Here is a 17408-nt window from a genome sequence, read left to right on the forward strand (position 1 = left end):
TGAACACAGACAAGAAAGCCTTCCTCTTTCCTAACTGCCACTCATGCTTAACTTTGAGGAGAAATGGAAGGGGGGAAGCCTACTGAACCAGCTGTTTCGACTGTTCCTATGTGATCATAGCATTGCTTATATGGATTGGCAAGCAAGGGATGAGCTCATAAAAGGATATTAATGGTGTCATTTTTATCTTGCAAAGTAGTATTACAGAAGAGGTGATTTCAAAGGCACATGGCTCTTTCATTACAGTCTTCAGGGGCAATGTTTGATCACTGAAAACAGGCTGCTTTGTTCCCGTTCGCTCTGATGTTTGGCATTATCCTGAATACATATGCTCTGACTTGGAGAGAATCAGACTGTAAAGACTGAGAGATTTGAGACTTGCATATTCAAAATACATGTCTCCTAGTTAAAATGGGAGGAAGACTACTTGAATATGTATGTCTGTACATAAGCAAACATACTTCAGACACGCATCTCAGCAAAAGTTTAAAAAGCAGTCCCATATATGTGTCTATTCTGAGAGCATGGAAGTTGCCTATTTTTAAAATTCATCATTATATGAAAACTCAGGGACAAGTATATTTTAGGAGGCTTTATGTTGGTAAGAACAAAGTATGAGAAGCTTGCGTATTTCAGAGACCTACAAGTAGCTATATGCCCTTGTTTCCTGTTGCTGACACAGCTTCTGCATTTTGGGTGCCCCTGAACATCCTTTCAAGTACAGAAGTGGTGAGGATGTGCTTCAGCTGGCAGCGTGTTTGCCTCCTGTGCACATCACCCTGGGGTGGATCTCCAATACCATGCCAACTACATGCAGCAACATAAGTCCCAAGCCCCTGCATCAGAAGTTAATGCACTTCTTAGCCTGTATCGTGAGTTCAAGACCAGCCTGGACTACACAAGGCATTTTCTAAAGGGCGAGATGGAGGGTGAAGCATGTTTCTACTTAGTCTTAAGAATAAAACCCAGAGTCAGACATTAGGGTGAAAGCTGAAAGATCAGAGAAGCAGAACAGCCAGCTACTAGAAACTTCTTACCTCTACTAAATCTCCAACTGAATGGGGGCTCCTGTCTCTTTGAATCCTAGACTGAAATTGTTGTCTCTAGAATCCTCAGATTGAATTGGCACCAGATCCTGTCTCCAATCGTTTTATATTCCTGTCTCCACATCCCTCGTGCTGGGATTAAAGGCATGGGCCTCTCAGTTGCTGGGATTAAAAGCATGAGATTCCCTGTGCTAGAATCAAAGGTGTGAGCCACCACCAGCAGACTGTTTCTCTTTTAGACTGGTTCAATCTCCTGTAGCCCAGGGTGGCCTTGAACTCTTAATCTTCCTGCTTCCTCCTCCTAAATGCTAGGATTTAACGTGTGTGCCACCACTGTCTGTCCTCTATATTTAAGTAGTGGCTATCACTGTCCTCTGATCTCCAGGTAAGCTTTATTTGTCAGAACACAAACAAAATATTATGCAACAAGAGAGAAAGACACACACACATACACATGATAGAGAGGCAGAGAGAGACTTTCTGACTAGTAGCAAAATGGTGGTCACATGTTAAATAAGGAATTTTCTATTAGTATTTGCATGATGTTCTTTTCCTAATGTTAATAAAAATGCATTTTTTTCTATTTTTAAGGAGAGAAATAGATGCTTAGGAAGAGACTAAAAACTTTCAATGTGTTGGCTAGAATGCATAATTTTATTGTCATAGAATTCTCTGGCTTCCCGCCCTTACAAACTGATATATAATCTTGCACAAATTTATCTTTTGAATTTTGGATCATTTTGGATCTATAAAAGATGCCATTCCCTGCCCATGAGTTGGCTATAAATCGTACTGAATAATAGACACGCATTGTACTGAAATTAAGTTCAAGACTTCCAGCTAAAAGGTGTTCAGTTAAATGATGTCCTCTTTCACCTGATAAAGAAAAATCACTCCTTACCCTTACATATCTCCAATCCTTTGCCTGTTCCCCACCTCACGGACACCCAAGGTTTTCTGTGAGTGGGTGGCGCTTTTTCCTCTGATTTGTTTTGCAACAATCTCAAAACAGGTTACTTTAGCTCTGTGCTTGCAGCGCAGACCAGAGCTTTACGAACCTTAATGTACTTATTAATCATCTGGGGAGCTTGTTAAAAATGCAGGTTCTGATTCAGCAACTTGACCAAGATTCTAACAAGCTCCCGGGTGGCAAAGTGGACCACAGTTTGGGTAGTTAATGTCTAGAGTACAAATGACCTCTTATTAAAATGGGATTTCTTTCTGCACCCAGATAACTGGAGATGCAGATTCCCTGACTTTAAAGTTACTTCAGCCCGTTGTTTTGTGCATTGCAAATCTAATAAAAAAACATATTATTTTTACTTGTTCCACATATTCCTTCTTAAAACAAAACAAAACTAAACAACACCTCACCTCTCTTACTTTACAATTTAGACACAAGAAACTACTTAAAGTTTCCAGAATGCATCAGGTTTTTTTTTTTTTTTTTCATATCTCAGTACCTTTCTAATACTATTGCTTCTGCCCATTTTAGTACCAAGTGACTCATCCTTTAAGGCCCATATTGGCTGTTGTGTCCTTTAAGACTCATTCCTGCTTTCTCTTTCCTATGGAAACGGAGATGTCTCTGGGACTTCACAACACTCCACATTTCCTATATTAGGGTTTCCTACACCCCGGGTCTTTTGCAATGGACTGGCTTCCTGCCCACTCTTGGCAGGACCATGCTTCTGATTGAAAAAACTAGACCTTTTATCCCTGATGTCTACTGCCAGTCACAAGACCTCACACAATTAGTCTACTGACTGAGTGAGTATAAAGGAAGCCTGGTTGGGTTGTAATCATACAAAAAATATAATTCAATTATTATTTTTCTAATGAACCTTAAACTTGAATTAGGAATAATAAAAACCAAATTCACGAAAAGTTCGATACAGGATGATTCAATGGTAGTGATACAGAATGTCAGTATGTGATTTATCACAGCATAGAACTGTTCTGAGTTTACTGACAGAAAATGTCGCATGGATTTTTTAAATTATTTATTTCATACCTCAGCTTGTTCAAAATACAACTTGGGTCTAGCAGTTCTATGTCCTCAGGCTAATGAAAGTACAAGAGCTTAAGTAGTTAAGAGAATAGTGTGAGAAGGCAAATGGGGTTTCGGATAAGATGCTAACAGGTCAAGGACCAGACAAGCTGGTCCCCAGGACTGATGCTCTCTGTGCAGGATGGAAGGTCTCACACGGCGCACTTCCATTTCCACTCTGCCTGGGAGGCACACCTTTGCCAGGCTGCTAGCTGCTCTCTTGCCCTTTGGCCTCTGGTAGAATCTGGCCACAGAGGTATTCTTGAAGAACAATGAGAGTCAGGACATCTGCTTTCTTAGGTTGCCTAGAGGTGGTTGTGCCTCTGTGTAAATTGTCCTTAAGGAAGTCAAGATCCTTCAGAATTCTTTGATTTGCATCATGCCATGCTACCTGTTGGGACACTGATATAATCATAGAGTGCTTTGAACTGGGTGAAATCTCAGATTTAAAAATTTTTATGATACCATGAATGCCATAAGAGGGTTATAATCTGTCTGTCTATCTATCTATCTATCTATCTATCTATCTATCTATCTATCTATCTATCTATCATCTATCTACAAATATGTATGTTTACACACACATGTGGCTAGAGTCTGTGAAGGGACTAAAGAAAAAAGGGAACTAGAAAATTTACTTTTCAATGGAGAAAATTCAGAAAGCAGACAGAGCTAGCATTTGCCCTCATAGCCTTACGTTTAGTGTGATCAAAAAGCTTAAGCCACCTAGAGGAAGGGTCAAACCTATTGTATTTAAACGCTTGCAGTCCTGTAATGCTCCTTACATTACGCTTACATTACGGTATAAGCGACTGTTCATTTGTGATGCGATTGTCTTCCAGAGATTCCTCCTTGAGCTGTTCTCCTTTGACTAGAGCTGACTGTTCAGAACTGTGACCTCTCATCTTTCCTGATGTTCATAGTCTGATTGTTTCACAGCCTAGTCACCTTCTCTTTGGAGACACAGAAAGACAATGCATGAATGAAAACCTTACCATGAGTATCTGGGATGAAAGGTTTGTCAAGAAGGGGCTGAGACTGTGAGACAAAGAACAGCTGCTCTGTTTAGCTGGGCTGTTCTGCCACCTATTGCCACAAAGGTATCGAGCCTTGTCTCCGGTTTGTCAAAAAGCCACAGATAAAAATGGGCAAGAAGACTTAAATTAAATTCATGATGATGAAGAGAACCAGATCTGAAAAATAAATAGGATGCTGTTAGTATGAAGCCTTGGTACACAAGCATCTCTGTCTCTGCTTGGACTGTATTATAGCCCTGTTTGCAGTACTGACTCAAATTGCTGTTGACTCATATGGACCTAATTCTGTGACCTGGCAAAATGTACCATAACTCCTGGCAGCAGGAGACCTGACTGTGGTTTGACCTTGGGTAAATGAGCTAAAGGTGATGAACAAACCATAAAATTCAGTTTAAAATAATAAAAAAACCCCAAGATTGTTTATACTTTGCCCAATGGATAAAGTGAAAATCCAATATGTTTTCTGGTGCATGGTGTGCATTGTGGGATAGTCAGATTTAATTTCAGTTTATTAGATGGCAAAGGGAGGAACTGAGTGAAAACATTATACATGAGGCACTTGGCAGTGATTTTGTTCTTTACGGTTTAACCTTTCCTTTTTAAAATAAGATTATTCTCTTTCTTTTCAGGGTCTATTTATGAAATGTTCGGCAATGAATGCTGTTTGTCAACAGGGGAAGTGATTAAAATCACAGGCCTCAAAATTAAGAAGATAATGGCTGAAATTTGCGAGGATAATTCTAGAGATTCTGAGTCTCGGAAGCCCTTTGAACTGCCCATGAATTTTCCAGGTACTGTCAACTGCAAACACTCCACATGGTATTAATAGTTATATGCAATCAAAACAACTGGAAACAAAGAAAAATGCCACCTTCCATATTATTTTTGTTATTGCTGCTGTTGTGGTTTTGAGACAGGTTCTCACTAAGTAATCCAGACTGAACTTGAATTTCAGACTGTCCTGTCTGGGTGACTGAGTGCTGAATTTCCAAGTCTGCAACGGTGCTAGCTGCCTGGGGGAGATCATGTAGTTGTGTGGGTTGGAGAAGATAGAATTCTTATAGGTCAATCAATTCAAGAACTACAAAAGGCAACCATGTTATACATTTTTCATTCTACTTTAGCATAGGAGCTAGTCACTTTAGTTAGCAAATAACTTCCTATTTACAAGTGCTTAGTGTGTCTTTAGAGTTATATTTTTTTAACTGATTCACAGCAACATAACCATAATATTTATGAACAAATGTAATATTTTCCTTCATGAATGCATACATAATATTTCAATCAAGGTAAAGGTTGCTATTGTCTCAATTATTTATTTTTCCTTATGGTGAACATTGTAGAAACACCTGTTAGTTTTTTGAAAAGTACAGTACATACTTAACCTTAGTCACTTTACTGTGCAACAACATGCCAGGACTTCTGATCCCCAGAAGGGCATTTTGTCATGTGCGTCATTAGATGTTCCAGTGAGCGTCAAAAAAAATCTGTTAGCTGAGCATGGCAGTGCATATCTATGAGCCCAGCACTTTGAAACAGGAAAATCATGACTTCAAGGATAACCTGGATCACATAACAAAGCCCTGCCCATATATCCCTCTCCAACAAAATTATAAAAATGAAAAAGAAATCAAAACTACATTTTCATGAGGCGTATAAAACTAGTTAGCATCACTTAAACCTACCTATTTGATTTTTTAAACAGTTGCTGTGTTCCTTGCCTCAGCTACCCACATTATCTTACCGATCTGGTTGCTACTTTTATATAGGTAACTTGACCAAGTTTTCCAATACCATGTCTTGTAGGAATTGGTTGCCCTACATTTGACTCTATTATATATATTTAATTTTTTATATACCTATGTGTGAATAGCACAGCATACATACCATTGGGTAGTCACTAGTGATTCACTTGTCTTGTGCTCTAGACTATGGGCAGTCAAACTTTCTGGAAATGGTCAGACCATCACATTTTAAGGCTTTGTAGGCAAATTGTTTCTTATAGCTACTCTACTGCAATCTTGTAGCATATAGGTCACTACAGGTAGGAAATCAGTCAACCAGTGGTCTTGAGAAATCATCAAACGCTTTACTTATAAAAGAAGTGGCTGACAGTGCTCTACACTGCTAGTACTCAGACTTCGTATTTCTAGCACCGAGTACACTCAGAACAAACTCAATACATGTCAACTGGATGAGCAAATAAGTAGTGAATGCACATCACAAATATTACAATACAATATGTTTCACAGTGTGATTAATGCAAATCGGAGCTGCATAGGATCAGTAGGCCCTGTTTTCGAACATGGATTTGGTAGTTGTCTTTCCAACTCCACCAGTTTTTAATTGTGTTACCATGACAAATTATTTCCTTTCACCAAATGTAAAGTTAAATACTAATACTGCTATATTGCTCCTAATGTTTTGGAGAAGGGTAATATAATTAAATGAAGTATAATTAAAGTACTCATTATGGCGTCTTGGAATATAACAAAGTCTACAAAATAGTGATAACTTATATTAATATTATCAGGATTCTCATGGATATCATTGGAGGGGTCCAAAATACACTTCAGAGAATGTGACAATTGAGGTTTAGAGAGTAAAAATAAATTAGGTGTATTTAGGAGAAGATTCTTCCAAGTGCCATTTTCTGTCCCTTTGAACCAAAAGCATGCCCGTTCTTCCTGGTCTTTCATAACATGGTTTTAAAACCTGACTACACAATGGGCTCATGTAGGGAGAGTAGAAAGTCAGGATGCATGAGACATCCTGATTTATTTGGGTGAAATCTGGTCACGAAGTGTTCTCACAGCTCCCCAGGTGATACTATCATGTACCTGAGGTTGAGCACCAGTGCTTTATCAGAAATAAAGCTAGATGTAATCTCTCAATCATCAATTAATCTCTCTCTCTCTCTCTCTCTCTCTCTGTATATATATATATATATACTGCATGCGCATGTCTCATATATCTATGTAACTGGCTTGGAACTTTCTTTGTAGAAGAGTCATTCCTCAAACTCACATAGAGTGCCTGCCCCTGCTTCTGAAATGTTGGAGTTAAATGCAAGTGCTTCCATACCCAATGTAAATCACTATGTTTTATGCCATATTTATTGCACTTATTGCAATTTATATGTAATTGGAGTTATTTTGTGCTTTTTGGACTAGCATGATCTAATAGATAATAAGGTGGCTAAGAGCAGAAGTGAAATCATTTATTGCTGTAATTCTCAGTAATCAGAACACGATATACAGAATAAACATTCACTTAGTTAAAATGTTCAGAATTTTCAGATAGCAGAAGAATGTCTTATTGGACTAGTGGAAACACTTGGCTTTTTACTGAAGTGTAATTTGGGTTATCACTATTTGGAACTTCCTTTGTGCTGCATGGTAATTTTTCATTATTTGAGGAAATGTTTAAAGACATGCTTATAAGTGAGTGTTATTATGAGGGTTAGGATATGATGACTATGATGGTTATAGAATGTTTTCTTTTAGAAAAGACTCAAAGATCCCATATAGATCTTTCTTTATCACCTGGGGGAGAAAGCTCAGAATCAAAGGCAATTTTCATGAATCCCAACAGCAGCATATGCTTGGTCTATATTAAAAAATTTCATTTGAACTACAATCATATTTTAGAATATTTTATAATTTAAAATTCCTTTAATGTTTTAACACAAAATTTTATTGATATATATTCATTATGCATAGTGATAGGCTTCATTTCATATAACTATATCATGTACTTTGAATACATTCATTCCCTCTTTCTTTCATCACCTCTCCCATTCTTGCCATTCATCCTCCAAGTTTTGCTTCTCCATAAATACACGATTACATATATAATATACATATATTGCATATAACACATACCTATAATTTTATATATCTGCATGAAAATCTAGGATCCACAAATTAATGAGCAATAAAACATGTGATATTGTCAGCTGTGTCTATTTTCCTGAAAATGATATAATTTAATTCTTCTTTAAGGTTAAATATAACTCCACTGTGCATGCACAGCACAATTCTTTATCAGTTTATTGATTGATGAACACTTAAGATGATTTCATAACTTGGCTCCTGTGGATAGTGTAGCAATAAATATACAGGTGACAACATCTCTGTAATATGTGGACTTAGAGACTTTGTGTGCTTACCTAAAAGTAATGTATTTGGGTCATATGCTAGTCCTATTTTTAGCTTATTGAGGAACTTCCATATTAATTTCCATAGGTTGAATAAATAACATTTCTATGCCAGTGTTTATTGTTATTTATTTTCTTAATGATAACCATTCTGATTGGGGTGAGATAGAATCTCAACGCTATTTTATTTTGTATTTTTTTGGTAGGCTAAGGATTTTGAACATTTCAATCATACATTCATTGATCATTGGTACTTCAACTGTTAGAAGACATACTTTCTGAAATTATGAATTTTAAAAATATACTGAGATTTGTTTTATAAATATATACTCTATACAGAAAAATATGAGCCCTATTCTTATAGAAGTCCATTAAAAACTTTTAATGACTCATTTGTAGGGGTGTTCTGCTCATTTCTTAGCTGATCCTTCATAACAATATAACTACTGTTGAAATCATGTATGTGTATATTAAATGAAAGTAGAGAAGAGTTGTTTAAGGAAAAAGAAAACAGGAAAGATAGGGGTAAAAAAAGGGGAATCAGTAGGACAGTTTGAGGGATAAAATACGCTCATCAAGCCACATATAACATATGTATTAAAAATGTAATGATGCTAAATACCCCAATTATTATTATTATTATTCAATTATATAGCTCCTTAAAATTCTGTACATTTTTATTTAATGTACTTTGAGTGTCTGGGAATATGCATCTATATTTATAATTGCTACTGATTTTGAGTGGAGAATCTCTTTTAACATCATATAACCTTCTTTTTCAGTAATAACACTTTTAAAAGTAAATTTGGTTCAATTTTTTACATTTTTTTGACTTATTGATTTTTTTAAACAACATCTTGATCTACTGCTAAGCTTGGCACTGAATTCACAATATTCTTGCTGTAACCTACTGAGAGCTGGGATTACAAGTGTGCACTAGCTTGCTCTGCTGTATTTTGTTTGATTTAAAACAATTATTCCGGTTTGCTTCGTCTTTATTTTCTTTTTTGCAACTAATTACACAGTCAATCTACTTTTTTTTACACCCAAACTACTTACATTTTTGAATTTAAAGTTTATCTTTTGTAACACATAGCATACGCTTTGATAATTTTCTCTTACCATACCAAAGTTCCTTTTAATCATTATTTATCCACTTTTAGCTAATATCATTGATAATAAAGAATTTATGACCATCATTTTTTTCCTACTTTTCATGTTTTCTGCTCTTCTGCTGCTTCATTGCTGGCTACTTTCTGTAGACGGGCATTTTCAATCTTCCACTTTAGTTTTTGTTGAACTGTAATAGATTTTTCCTTTAGAACAGTTTCGGGTTCATAACAAACTTGACTAGAAAATTCTTCAGTGAGACCCAGTCTCCAAAACACCAAAGTCAACTAATCTCCTAGCCAAACATATCAAAAAAGAAAGAAAGAGAGAAAGACCTCATTATGATTGTTGAATTACATAGTAAATGTAGTAACAGAATATTTATTTTAACAGAGTACTAAACTGTTTTGCAAAATGACTTTGCCATGTTCTTCTACTATGAACAATGAATGAGCCTTCTTTTTCCATGTCCTTACCAGGATTTGGCTCTATCAGTGTCTGCATTTGATCATTCAGTACTTGTATACCTATGGTATCCATGTAATCTGTACTTAATCTGGTTTTAATATGCAATTCCCAGACGGAACTTTAGTGATAATGGGTATATTTAAATATACTTTCTTTGGTGAGGAATCTCTTGATTTTTGTCCATTCAAAATGTGTTATGGGTTTTCTTACATTATGAACTCTTTGTAAATCTTGGATAATAACCTTTTGTCACATTTAGCTTTTGTAAATATTTTCCTCTTAAATCTATGGCTTTTATGGCTCATTTTCTCATTATCTTGATAGTGTCATTTTTGGAAACATTTTAAATAAAGTCTTGCTTACTGTTTGTTTCTTTCTTTGATTCTGCTTTATGATTGTACCTAAAGTTCATCTGTAAATCCAATGTCATCTAGAGTTACTCAAACTGTTACCTGGTGTTTTGTGGTTTCACATTTAGGCCTGCTGATTTATATTGAGTTAATATATATTGAGTAAGGGTGTAAGTTCTGTACCTGTATTCACTTTTCTGCATGCAATGGTGTGGAATTGTTTGTTGCAAAGAATGCATCGGTTGCATTATGTTTCCTTTGCTTCCTTTAGTTGGCTAGATATCTCTGGAATAACTCCTGTGCTATTCTTGTGTCAGATTCGACAGTCTTTATTCTTTCACTAGCACCACTTTCTCTATAATGTTAACACTTTATAATAGGTCTTGATATTAGGTGGGAGCATTAGTCTGAATTTGTTAATATTCAAAACGTTGCCTAATCTGTGCTTCTTTGCCTGTCCATGTCAACTCTTAAAGTTTTGTTAATATTCATAAAATAATCTCCCAAGATTTTGACTGTACTTATAATTAATTAACAGATGTAATTGGGTAGAACTGACTTTTTCTTACAATAGTGAAACTTTCTAGCCATAGATGTAGAATATTACTCTATTCATTTATACAATTTTGCTTTTATCAGGATTTTATAGTCTTCTTCATAGAAAATTAATACATAAGTTAATAGATTCATAACTATTGCATTTAGAGATATTTAACTTTATTTGCATTTAAATTTGTTTATTGGGGAGGGTTTACACATGCCAAGATGTGCATGTAGGAGCCATAGGAGAACTTATCAGAGTCAATTCTCTTTTATACCACGTGGCTCCCGAGGCTCAAATTCAGGTCATTACATTGGATGGCAGGCACCTTTATTCCCTGAACCGTCTTGTCAGCCCATCCTTTTGAGGATAGTTATGGAAAATTTTAAATTTCAAATTCGTCTTAACTATTTGCTTACAAAAGCAAGTAGTTAAAAAAAAACAAACAAAACCATTTTATGCTTGCTCTAATTGCTCTTTTGCGGGGGATGTTTTTATATATATATATATTTTTTAATTAATTAACTTATTTATTAAAGATTTCTGCCTCTTCCTCGCCACCCCCTCCCATATCCCTCCCCCTCCCCCAATCAAGTCCCCCTCCATCATCAGCCCTAAGAGCAATCAGGGTTCCCTGCCCTGTGGGAAGTCCAAGGACCTCCCACCTCCATTCCGGTCTAGTAAGGTGAGCATCCAAACTGCCTAGGCTCCCACAAAGCCAGTACGTGCAGTAGGATCAAAAACCCATTGCCATTGTTCTTGAGTTCTCAGTAGTCCTCATTGTCCGCTATGTTCAGCAAGTCCGGTTTTATCCCATGCTTTTTCAGACCCAGTCCAGCTGGCCTTGGTGAGTTCCCGATAGAACATCCTCATTGTCTCAGTGTGTGGGTGCACCCTTCGCGGTCCTGAGTTTCTTGCTCGTGCTCTCTCTCCTTCTGCTCCTGATTTGGACCTTGAGATTTCAGTCCGTTTTTTTTTATTAGACACTGTCTTGGATTATTTTTGCTGACTCTTTAAGATTTTATGTGAGAATAAATGTGTCATCTGTGAACAAAGACACTTTTGCTTGAGCCTCTTAGCATTAGTGATCAGCAAAATGTTAAAAAGTACTTAGTAAGCCTTCCAGTGTGTTGTCAAGTAGCCTTGTAGTCTAAAGTGCTGAGGTTTGTATTATATTATCGTTTTTGCACTCAATGGACATGGGGTTTTGTCAAATGCTTTTTATCTGTCTGTTGGTGTGATCATATGATTTTTCTTCTTTAGCTTCTGTATATGATAAATTACATTAATTAATTTTCAAATGCCAAACCATTCTCTAATTAGTAAATAGGAAAACCACAGTTTAATCCCACCCCCTTTTTTAATCAGGGTAGGATTTAATTTGATGATATTTTTGAGGATTCTTATAGTAATGGGAGATAGTGATGTATAGGTTCTTTACTTATTCTGTAGGCATGAGAGCAATGCTTACCTACACTGAATCAAAAAGTATCCCCATGTTTTTATCTTTAGGGAAAAAAAACATGTTTTCCCATAATTTTCTTAACTGTTTGGAAGAACTTAGCAGTGAATCCCATCTGGGCCTGGCATTTTCTGGTCTGGAAGTCATTAATCATTAATTCAATGTCTTTGATAAATATAGTTCCGTTGAGAGAGCCAGTTTCTTCTTTGATGAGTTTCTGCAGATTGTGTCTTTCGAAAAGGTGACTATTGAAAACTGGTTGGCAAGATGGTGAGAACATGCTTGTTCATATGTGCATTGTTAGACTGGCATGCCACAGGAGCTACAGAATCTCTCTGTTTCGATTTGAGGTATCTGTTTCTATTCTCTCCATTTGTCTTTGCTATTCTGGCTAAATATTATTCTATTTTCTTGATCTTTTTTTTTAAATTTTTATCTATTGATTTTCCACATTTAGTGGGCCTAGTTTGATCCTATGCAGGTCCTGCCGCTATTAGTCCAGAGTCAGTGAGCTCTCACTATCTCAGGTCAGTATTTCTGTGAGAATCTCCATCAGGGTTTTGACCTCTTTGCTCATATTATTTATTGCTCCTCTCTCTCTTGGACTAGTCTCTGGAAGCTTGGCGCAATGCTTTGCTGTGGCTCACTGTATCCACTTCCATCAATTGTTGGATTAAGGTTCTATGATGACAATTAAGGTAGTCATCAATATGCTTACAAGGGAAGGCCAGTTTAGGCATTCTCTATCTCTTGCTTAGAGTCTTAGCTGGGGTCATCCTTGTGTAGAATTTCCCCAGTGCTGTTTCTCGCCAGCCCCTTAATGGCTCCTTCTATCAAGATATCTCTTTCCTTTCTCTCCCTCCTTCATCCTTCTTGAGTGTCCAGCTAGCTCCTTCATGCTCTCATACTCCCTCCCTTCTCCCCTGCACCTCCCCTTCCATCCTTTCTTCTCTCCCTCCAAATTTTCTCAGGAGAGCTTGTCTGTTTCCCCTTTCCAGGGGGATCCATGTCTCAGAATTGTCCTTGTTTCTTAGCTTCTTTGTGATCATGGACTATAGGCTGGATATCCTTTGTTTTTCCATCTAATATCCACTTATATGTGTGTACATACCATGATTGTCCATCTGGGTCTGGATTACCTCACTCAGGATGTTTTTTTACTAGTTCTTTTTATTTGCATGCAAATTTTAAGACGTCATTGGTTTTTACTGCTGAGTAGTAGTCCATTGTGTAAATGTAACACATTTTCTTTATCTATTCTTTGGTTGAAGGACTCCTAGGCTGTTTCCAGGTTCTGGTTGTTATGTATAATGCTGCTATGAACACAGTTGAGCAAATTTCCTTGTGGTATGAGTGTGCATCCTTTGGGTATATGACCAAGAGTGATATTGCTGGGTCTTGAAGTAGATTGATTTCCAATTTTGTGAGAAACTGCCACACTGATTTCCAAAGTAGTTGTAAGACTTTGCACTCCCACCAACAATGGAGGAGTGGTCTCTCTACTCCATATCCTGTTCAGCATAGGCTGTCATTGGTGTTTTTAATCATAGCCCTTCTGACTGGTGTAAGATGGTATCTCAGAGTTGTTTTAATTTATATTTCCCTCATGGCTAAGGATGTTGAGTGATTCCTTAAGTTTCTTGTGTTGAGAATTCTTTGTTTAGATCTGTATCCCATTTTTTGATTGGGTTATTTGATATTTTTAATATCTAGTTTTTTTGAGTTCTTTGTATATTTTGGAGATCAGTCCTTTGTGGGATTAGTGATCTTTACCCATTTTGTAGGCTGCCATTTTGTCTTAGGGACTGTGTCCTTTGCCTTACAGAAGTTTCTCAGTTTCAGGAGGTCCCATTTATTAATTGTTTCTCTCAGTGTCTGTGCTACTAGTGTTATATTTAGGAAGTGGTCTCCTGTGCCCATGTCTTCAATGCTACTTTTCACTTTCTCTTCTATGAGGTTCAGTGTGGCTGGATTTATGTTGAGGTCTTTGATCTATTTGGACCTAAGTTTTGTGAATGGGGATAGACGTGGATCTATTTGCATTCTTCTACAAGTTGACATCCAGTTACACCAGCACCATTTGTTGAAAATGCTTTCTTTTTTCTCTTTTTTAATTCCTGTTTTTTTGATTAATCATTTCTCATCTCATTTTATTTATTTTTGTCATTTATTTGATATAATTTGTTTCAAATTCTTGTTTCCTGCAGAAGATCTTCTTTGTTTCTTTCTTTTTTGAACACATAGACACATGTTCATATACACGTATGCAGATGTGCCCATCTACACACACATATATAAACACACCTATCGGGGTTCAGCCTCAATGGGTTCATATGTTTCAGGGTAGGGACATGTGAAATGTTAGAATGAACAGAGGTGTAGAAATGTTCGGCAGAATGAGCAGAGATGTAAAAGAAATACAGAGACATGGGATAGTACCAGGAAGGCAGCTCAGTGAATACTGAATCCACCTGTGTTTATTTCTTATGATCTCTAAATACCACAATCCAAAAAAAAAAAAAAAAAAAAAGAGGGGAAGAAAGCAAAAGACATTTTTCATCAAGATAAAAGGAACAAAGTGATTACCATCTGAATACCCAAACCCACCAAGAAATCACACCCATCCTCAAGATATCTTTGTTAGTAGCCACACCTTAAGTTAAACCTTTTGTCAATAAATATTGACACTGTGAGTCACCTTAAAACCCTAAATACCAAATAACCACACCCTAGGTCAAGACATTTTTGTAGCTGCTCCTGAAGTCAGACTTCTTGTCAATCTCTTTGAAAGCAAGAGTAGGCTTAAGCTCTCTGACCTTCAGTCAAGATGGAGTGGACCCTCTTGTGGGTTTCCACCCACACAACTACTCATCCACATGTATATACAGGCACTCATGCATGCACACACACAGACATGCACAGATGTGCACACATACATTGAATAAGTTTTAGCTCTTTTTTGAGAGGCAATTCTCTACTGACTGCACAGTTCCTTGATTTTAATCAGTCATGTTTTTGATTTTCTGTCACAATTGAAGATCATTTTCACTAATTACAGGATGAGGTCAGTAGATTGTTTTCTTTAAATACTCTATGAATTTCACTCCACTCTCTCATTTTATGGTTTCAGTAGATTCAGTGCCTAGGTTGTTCTAATCACAGATATTTCATCTCCCTAAATCCTTTAGTGATTATTCTATATAGTATGCTAAGGTGCAGTTTTTATCCTTCATTTTGCTTGGTGTTTTCTGAGTTTGCAGAATATGCTGTTATGTTTAACACTAATTTGTAAAAAAATATTTTTCATTATTTCTTCAACTTTCTTTCTAATCTGTTCTTTTTTCTGATATTCCCATTTGAACATTTTGTACCTTTTGTTGCTCATGGTTCTTGGATGTTCTGGGATTTCAAAGACATTGTTTTATTTCCTTTTTGTTTTTCAAGAAGATTCTGATTATTTTTCTAGCTCACACCAAATCTTTTAGCCAGCCTATAAAAGGCATTCTTATTGCAGTGATTCAAATATGTAAGCCTGACTCTGGTGTTATTTTGTTTCATCAAAGTGTGTATTTCTCTTTGAGCATGAATGCATTATAATTTTCTTCTTGATATTTAGGCAGGCTGCTGTGGCAAATATTCCTATGGTGACATGAAGACAAGGTACAGATGAGGAGATGTAGTTTGTCGGTCTCATTCTTGTATTGAGCCTGTGCCTCTGAACTGTGACCTTCAAAAGAGCCTGCCCTCCCCTTTAGTGGGACAAATTGGCTGCAGCGGGCTGTATTTGTGCAGATGGGTATTTTCCTCTTCTAAAGTTGAAAGGTTAGTGTTATCATCCTTGCCTTGGGTTAGTTAGGCTTTAACAAAATTCCAATCATTTGTGAGCTGATAAATTAGTGTGGTATTTTGGACTTCGGCCCAGACTTCTTCCCTAAATCACAGATGTGTACTTAGTGTCAGATTAGAGCACACATGCTTCATAGACATTTAGGATTCCAAACTTTGAAAAAAAAATATAGACTTTTAAGCTATTTTTAGCACATGTCCTGAAAATTATATAATCTTTTAAGTAGCATTTTTAGCCATAATAATATAGTTTGACTAATTTACTTGAGCGTCTGACAGATATTCACTTCAAAAAAATCAAACGTTGAAGGTTTTGTGAGTTTTTGATGAAAAAGTGTTCTTCTCTATGTGTCTACTCGTACTGTGACGATTCCCATCTTCTTAAGCATATTTGCGACTGATAGATCTTATTGCTATATTTACTCTCTGTCTTCTTCATACTTTGTCCCTCAGTTTGTGCAATTACAATAATCTAAAATGTGACCAGTAATGTAGTTTTGGAAGAGAGCATTCTCATGTCTATATATCTAGATACCCTATTTCCTTCAGTGTAAACTAACTATCACAAATTATTTCTTTATTTAGTTTGATTGTCTACACTTCCTCAGGCACTGGATTCAATGGTTTCCCCATGCCCATATATGGACCATGCTCTTTTTGTGTCTGATTCATTCTTTTTTAAAAACTCAATATTTTAATGCAATTTTTTATTTGTTTTGTGCGAGTGCGTATGGGGGGCACATACATGTCACAGTGATCATGAGAAGTTTGGAGGGCAACTTGCAGGAGTTGGTTCTCTCCCTCTGCTGTATGGATCCAGGAATCTAACAAGTTACCAGGATCAGCAATAGATGCCTTACCCCTGTGTTATTCCACCCACCCACCCCTAAACTCTGATTGTTTCAAAGAACTGAAACTAAAACACTCAAAATCCTATTCTTCCTCTTGTTGCCAATTGTTTAGCATTTTTCTTACTGAAGTCCCTATTTTTTTTTTTTTTGCCATGTATGGCTACTAAATTCTTTGCTTTGTAGACAACAGGTAGTCTTTTTTTTCTTCAAATGAAACCTACAAGTCTTCAGTTTTTGTTCAGTGATTTCTGTCTTTGTTTGGGGTGTGTCTTCACAATTCAGGAGCAATCTGCTCAGGGACAGCCTCAGAGAAAAACAGGACTAAGAGGTCAAGGTCTCCAAGGTTTATGCTGGGTGTGCACACAATCCTAGACATGTGCAGAACTCTAATGAGTATATGGCCTTTTAAATTCTATGCATTTTATTGAAGCATCCTGTTCTTAAGACATCTCACATATCCAGTTTTGAAGAGCCTGTTCCTCTTACAT

At 36.6% G+C, this 17408-nt stretch overlaps 1 protein-coding gene across 1 annotated transcript in view; it reads left to right on the top strand.

The window, feature by feature from the left end:
* Themis (thymocyte selection associated) overlaps positions 1–17408 on the top strand; it is a 184320-nt gene that overhangs the window by 39265 nt on the left and 127647 nt on the right. Inside the window, exon 2 of the mRNA XM_057762573.1 lies at positions 4763–4924. Within this exon, the coding sequence (XP_057618556.1) occupies positions 4763–4924 (162 nt within the window). The remainder of the gene's footprint in view (positions 1–4762; positions 4925–17408) is intronic.

This window comes from Chionomys nivalis, chromosome 2, assembly GCF_950005125.1.
Source record: "Chionomys nivalis chromosome 2, mChiNiv1.1, whole genome shotgun sequence".
Classification (NCBI taxonomy): domain Eukaryota; kingdom Metazoa; phylum Chordata; class Mammalia; order Rodentia; family Cricetidae; genus Chionomys; species Chionomys nivalis.